At 32.8% G+C, this 6,666-nt stretch overlaps 1 protein-coding gene across 4 annotated transcripts; it reads left to right on the top strand.

Annotated features, from left to right (window-relative positions):
- Nucleotides 1-914: 914 nt before the first annotated feature.
- Nucleotides 915-6,092, top strand: LOC107851448 (transcription factor TGA7). 4 transcript variants are annotated; one of them, XM_016696468.2, is made up of 9 exons: nt 915-1,143; nt 2,798-2,965; nt 3,047-3,124; nt 3,315-3,374; nt 3,467-3,544; nt 3,653-3,710; nt 4,065-4,336; nt 5,072-5,299; nt 5,538-6,092. In XM_016696468.2, the coding sequence occupies exons 2-9, from the start codon at nt 2,801-2,803 to the stop codon at nt 5,688-5,690; spliced, it is 1,092 nt and encodes a 363-aa protein (XP_016551954.1). In that variant the 5' UTR covers nt 915-1,143; nt 2,798-2,800; the 3' UTR covers nt 5,691-6,092. The 4 variants fall into 4 exon arrangements, with proteins under 4 accessions (XP_016551954.1, XP_016551958.1, XP_016551955.1 ...); XM_016696472.2 differs by lacking the exon at nt 915-1,143 and adding an exon at nt 1,791-1,901; XM_016696469.2 differs by lacking the exon at nt 915-1,143 and adding an exon at nt 1,927-2,081.
- Nucleotides 6,093-6,666: the final 574 nt, after the last annotated feature.

The raw sequence follows: 6,666 nt of genomic DNA, 5'->3' as shown, positions 1-6,666 counted from the left end.
TTTCAGAAAAATTAGAAGTGTTGCTGCTACGTTTTTTTATAAAAATATATTATTATTTTTATTAGTGTTAGTATTATTATCTTTTATTTAATATTTAAATATATTTTATGACATTGAAAAAGATAATTTTCTTAATAGTAAGATAATTTTAAGTTCCTAGTTTTAAGCTAATGAAATTTTTTTTTTAAAAAAAAATCCAGTATTTTCAAATTGAAATATTTCTAATCTTTTGATTCAAATATTTAATATTTTTTAATTTAAAATTTTTATTACAACATTATTATATTATGTCCTAAAAATTGACATGTGGCTTTTTAATATCTTACCACGTGGCATCTTCTCTTATTTTTAGTTTTGCTTATATATATAGAGAGAGAGATAGATAGATATATAATACGTTTCAACTTATTCTTTCTCTTCAAAATTCACAACATCTAAATTTCATCCACAAGTAATAGGTTAGTTAAAGTTTGTTGGGAAATAGTTGTCTCGCATTCTCAAAACTATGGTATATTAAACAGTACAATCTGCATGCCCAACTGTACGGTACGAGTAAAATTATAAATATGGACCATTATTAGATATGCGGCTGCTGCTCCTATCAAATATTTTAACTTTGAATTTCAATACGAATATTTTTGATAAAAAGCACTATCCCAAATAGACTTTGTCCAATGTGAATTTGAATTAATTAGATTCTAATACGAGTATTGAATATTGAATGAGAACATAATAATTATAAATATACAAGTCTATTTGTGTGTGCCTAAGTACATAATATATCTTTTGATAATGATATAAAGCCATCAAAAATTGACAAGCATTTTCAAAAAGACAATCAAATTCATTAATACTTTGTATTTTTTTTTCCTTTTGTAGTACTTTAATCTTTATTTATAAAATTACTATAAACTTTCTTTTGTCAGTGACATACAGTATTTCTCTGCCTTTATCCAGCTGCCCTCTAAATGCCACTTTTTCCCATCTTTTCCTTGTATAAGTTGTGTAGCCGTAGATGGTTATTTACTAGTTGCTTCTGAAAAAACTTTCATTAGCTTCAATTTCATTATTCAATTTTCTTGAAAAAAAAAGTATCAGTAGCAACTCCATTTTGCAGAAGAGTTTCTTCATACTGATGAACAGGTTTGGTCCCTTAATCTAATTTTCAGCTCATCTCTTGTAATTTCTTTTTAGTATTAATGTTTTATAAGGGTTCATCAGAATTTCATTCGCTAAAAAATTATACTGCATATATAAAGTTATTTCTTTTATTTAATATGTATATAATACATGTTGAACTCCTTGGCTTGACTTATTCATATTTTAAAGTGAAAATTCTGACTCGACGGCTATGTGTGTTAGCAATGGTAGAGGTCTTTATTTGCTTTACTTATCTTTTTGAATTTATGTTTTGTTTGTTGATTACATGAAGTAATATGGATGAAGTCTGGCATTAAATTGTGGTTTGATGAGAAGAATAAAAGGCCTTCTCAAGATGCAAACAATTTTTGAAACAGTGTTAAATCAAGATCAAGTTCTTCTAATATACTTTTTTGTTTTCTAACGAGAGGCTTATGATCTCTGAATTAAAAGTTTACAGTCTGTTATGCACTGTGATACAAATTACACTGTTTATACATGCTTAAAACTATATATATATATATATATATATATATATATATATATAGTTGTTGAACCCTCTTTGACTTCTTCACGTGTTCACTTTAGTAAAAATTTTGACTCTGCCTCTACTTTGCATATAAATAAGTGTGACATTTGATCATCATTAGAGTCAAAAAAAAAAAAAAGTCACAGTAAGAACCAACGAAAATTGATCATTAGTAGAGTAGAAAAAACGTTACACTGACAACCAATAATTGAACATATGCAACAGTTGAAAGGCAAGTTACTGTGTTTCTATTCCAGTGTTCTTTTTTGGAAGAATATTCCCAACAGTCTTTACTAGCTAATAGCCTAATTTGTTGATTCTTCACCTGGATAAGTTTTATTTATTTCCTTAAATCTTTATCAAGTTTGATGAGTTTTTTCGGAAACAACCTCTCTGCCTCCACGAGATAGGGGTATGTTATTGTTGTTTTATGAAGTTTGATGGATTTCCTTATTGGACTCTCACTCTTTTTTCTTAGATCGAGGGGATTGGTGGTCAAGGTGCTGGGGTAGACATAAAAACCATGATTGCTTGATACGGAGAATTTAGATGTGGTTTTAGAGGTGTTTCTTCTACAAGTCTTATTGTTAGTTTTGCATTGAGCATCAAGAAACACCTCAATGATTCACAATCATTTCCCTTATCAAACAGAGAATTTAAGAATAAACTTCGAATGATTACCCTTTGTAAGCGAAAACTTAGAAAAAGAAATGCTTAGTTCTTTAGCTCGAAGTAAACGTGCCTATATGATACTTCTTGATTGTCTTTAAAGATGAGAAAGTATTTACCGTATGTTTTTTGATACTTATGAGTGCAATTCCATATTTTGACAAATGTTTTCAGCATTCCTGTATTTGATACTTGTAAGTGCAATTCAATTTTTTGGTAGAGTCTCAATTGCAGTCTTTATCATGAGATCAAACTTATAAGCCACCTAGTTCGGCGATTTCTTTGCTAGAATTTCTGCATCCCTATGGTATTTCATGATCTGAAAAAAGAAAACCTTGTTTGTTGTCTGACTATTTCTTAGCTTCTACCAAATGGTTTTTTTTAGCTCTAATGCTGGTACTCTCTCTACAGTAATCTAAAATTCGCGTCTAAGTTATGCAAGTTTTCCTTTTTATTCAGTCGATGAACATGAGTTCTCCATCAACTCAATTTGCCCCCACAAGAAGGATGGGCATATTTGAACCTTTCCACCATATGAGTGTGTGGGAAGACACATTTAGAGGTGACATTATGCCCAGCACTGCTGCTTGTATGGTCACACCGACAAATGACAGGGCAGATGACAAGGTAAAAAACCATACATGCTTCTTCTAGCTAATAAAATCCAAGTTGCTGCAGTTATGAGACTGATATTTTTGGTTATTGTAGTCTGGATATACTTCTAGTGAACAACTAATACCATCTGGATCTGAGGATAATCAGGCAGGAAAGAGTATTTCAGACAAGGTGGGCACAATAGACCTTTAATTCCCTATTTATCTCTCATTTCCATGTTTATATATTTTAGGTGAAAGAATTGAAACATTCATGTCGATTATCTTTGTTCATCATGCATAGCAAATTTAACCAGACAAATAGGTAAACCAAATGTACATCTGATATTAGAGACTAAGTATACTTTTATATTGAAAGTTAGATACAACGGCGTCTTGCACAGAATCGTGAAGCTGCCCGAAAAAGCCGTATGAGGAAAAAGGTATGGAAACTTTGTACTCGTAAAATATTTCTTGCCGTGTATATATTTGAAGAACTCCTTTCTTGATTCTTTTTTCCAACTCTCTTCTACAGGCTTATGTTCAGCAGCTTGAAAAAAGCAATTTAAAGTTAGCACAACTTGAAATGGAACTTGAGAGAGCTCGACAGCAGGTCAGAGAAGTCTCTTCTGCGTGTTTCTAACTTGTATACAGTATCTATATCTGCATCCGTTATGGATACACGTCATATTTATTCATGTCATGTAATGAATTATTGCAGGGACTGTACATTTTAGGTTCAAATGGTAATATGGGGCTAAGTTCAACAATTAATCCAGGTTTGCAGATACTGTAGTTGTCGCTTAATAGCTTTTTTCATGTTCTCTTCATGAGTAAATTTTAAACTGTTAATTGTTCCTTTAGAATGTTATGTTAACTAAGTCAAACCTGCTCAAATATCGTGCACAAAATGATATATTACTTCCACCTTTTCATCTGGTTATGTTACGCACTGTTGTCTAGCTAAAATCTTCACAATGTCTATTAGAAAATGGCTAATCATTATGTTTAGGTGATAATTGCATGCTATTAAGACAAGGATGTGACCCTATTTTTCTTAACATCATGTGACTTTCTTGAAAACAGCTTGTACGTATCGTGAACTTTGTTCCTAACTGGTGCTGCCTATACAGGAATAGCTGCATTTGAAATGGAATATAGCCTCTGGGTTGAAGAGCAACAAAAAAAGAACGTAGAGTTGAGGAACATCTTGCAATCCCATGTAACCGAAATGGAGCTCCAGTTGCTGGTAGAAACCGTCTTAAACCACTACTACAATCTCTTCCGAATGAAAGCTGATGCTGCAAAAGCTGATGTGTTTTACTTGATGTCTGGGATGTGGAGAAGTTCAGTGGAGCGGTTTTTCCTCTGGATCGGAGGATTCAAGCCATCTGAACTCATAAATGTAGGTAGTCCTTGTTGCATTTTCACTGCTCTGTGACGTAGTAATATTCATTTATTATCCTCAAGTAGTCATCACACCTATATACATAAATATCGGGGTATATTGCCAATCTATGTTTAAAGTCTCCCTAATTTCCTCTAATGTTTTCTCGTGGCTACTTTTTATCAACTCCTGCTGCGACTATGTTCACATATTTATCCTTGCTGTATGATTGAATTCTCATCTAGTGATGTTTAGATCTAGTTGCATCTCTAAAATCCATTTAGATACGTTGCTGAATCTAGACTACTGATATCTATCTTGAATAAAACTCAAGCATATTGGAAACAGATTAATGGAAATCAGTCAAGTCGCATAGCATATTCAAAACAGATTAATGGAAGTCAGTCAAGTCGCATAGCATATTCAAAACAGATTAATGGAAATCAGTCAAGTCGCATAGCATATTCAAAACAGATTAATGGAAGTCAGTCAAGTTGCGTCCATTAGTCCGACTCATATTCTTTTCATCTCTTGCTTGTTGCACTTATTTCAAATGAATAATGCTTATCCAAAGTGGTATTTTGGATATTCATACTCTATAGGTTCTTTGTCCTGATTTACACTTTCAAGATGCAAAACTAGCACAATGAGCACTGTCCATTAGTATTCAAATATACTCGTGTTATTTCTTTAAGTTCTGTCTGCAACTCATAAAATAAGTATGAGATTTCTCATTGTACGTCAATTTTGTAGATCGTGATGCCACAACTCGAGCCATTGTCTGATCAGCAGATCGTGAAAATCTGTAATCTGCGACACTGTTGTCAGCAAGCTGAGGATGCTCTCACTCAGGGAATGGATAAACTTCAGCAGACTCTTGCACAGGGCATCCTAACTATGACCACCGGAATGGGAAGTTACAGTTCTCAAATGGTTTCCAGTATGGAAAAGTTAGAAGCACTGGAAAGTTTTGTTAACCAGGTAACACTTTCTATTAATTTAATAGCACAGGGTAATTACCATAGTTAATGTTAAGGCTCCATGGTCGATCAGTAGAGTGAACAGTACTGAAATAATTTTGCCACAATGATTAGACAAGAACTATTTTCAATCCTTCATTAGCAAGAATATGAAAATTGTCTCAAAAAGTGGTTATTTTTTCATATTAGATACTCTTAGCAAATGATAATCTTTGATGGTGCACATATTTTCTTTACAGGCAGATCACCTTCGGCAGCAAACACTACAACAAATGTCACTTATCTTGACTACTCGCCAATCAGCCAGGGGTTTACTCGCTTTTGGAGAATATCTTCAACGTCTTCGTGCTCTAAGTTCTCTTTGGGCTGCCCGTCCTCGTGAACCTACCTAGCCTATTATGACCAAAATTGATGAAGATAACTAAGTTTCCTCAGCTGCAGCTGTTAGCGCCTGAACGAGCTGCATATGGAAAATGTAATCAAAGTCCTGTCCAGACTGTGATATAGTTTTCATACTCCGAAAAACATATTATTCAGGTATCCTGGCATGTATCCAGAATTATGTACATAGGGAAGGGAATGTATATAATTCTAGAATAAGGTGATAAGAATGTGAAGAGTAGAGAAACTTGACGATGAAACTCACAGAACTCTGAAAATGTGATTTTTACATATGGTGAAAACCGAAAAGTATTGCTAATGCCTTGTGCTTGTAGAGCTTTGCAGCACAGCAAGAAATTATGGGGAGTTTTTTCCCACTTCATATATTAGTTTGAAAGATTAGAATTTGCCCACTTCTCTGTTCTCTATGAGCACTAGGACATGCTGTTCAATACCCTCTCCTCTTTGTATTTAATTTTGCAACTAATTATTAGGGTTTTTGCCCTGATTTTCTTAGCAAAATTAAGTTTTATTTTTCTTAGAAGGAAAATAAAAGTAATACCATAATTATTTTTATTTTTCCTAAAAGAAAAATATAAAACTTTTCATATTTGACAAACCTCTTTCTTAGAGAAAGGTTTTGGAATTCTATCTCATACCATAATATAATAGCATCCACAATGTAATCTTTAAAGTATTTTTGTTTAGGGAGAGATTTCTCCCAATATTTTTTCAATTTTATTTTAAATATGTAGGCCGTTTGGTCAAACCATGTCAATAATTAATGTCTTTTTAGTATATTTTTCTTTGTCATCTGAATTACCGTCCTATGGTTTGCAAACTCTAAGCTTCCGCATGACGCCCTCTTGATTTCGAACCCAACACTAATAAAATATCCATATGTCTTTATCATTATTACAAGCTTAAGTTGGTTCATTCATGAAGAAGTACTTAGTAGCTCTGTAGCTTTAATAAATATGATTATTC

Source organism: Capsicum annuum, chromosome 12 (genome assembly GCF_002878395.1).
Source record: "Capsicum annuum cultivar UCD-10X-F1 chromosome 12, UCD10Xv1.1, whole genome shotgun sequence".
In the NCBI taxonomy this organism is placed as follows: domain Eukaryota; kingdom Viridiplantae; phylum Streptophyta; class Magnoliopsida; order Solanales; family Solanaceae; genus Capsicum; species Capsicum annuum.
The sequence above is the reverse complement of the archived record's forward strand: the minus strand, read 5'-3'. Positions and strand labels throughout refer to the sequence as shown.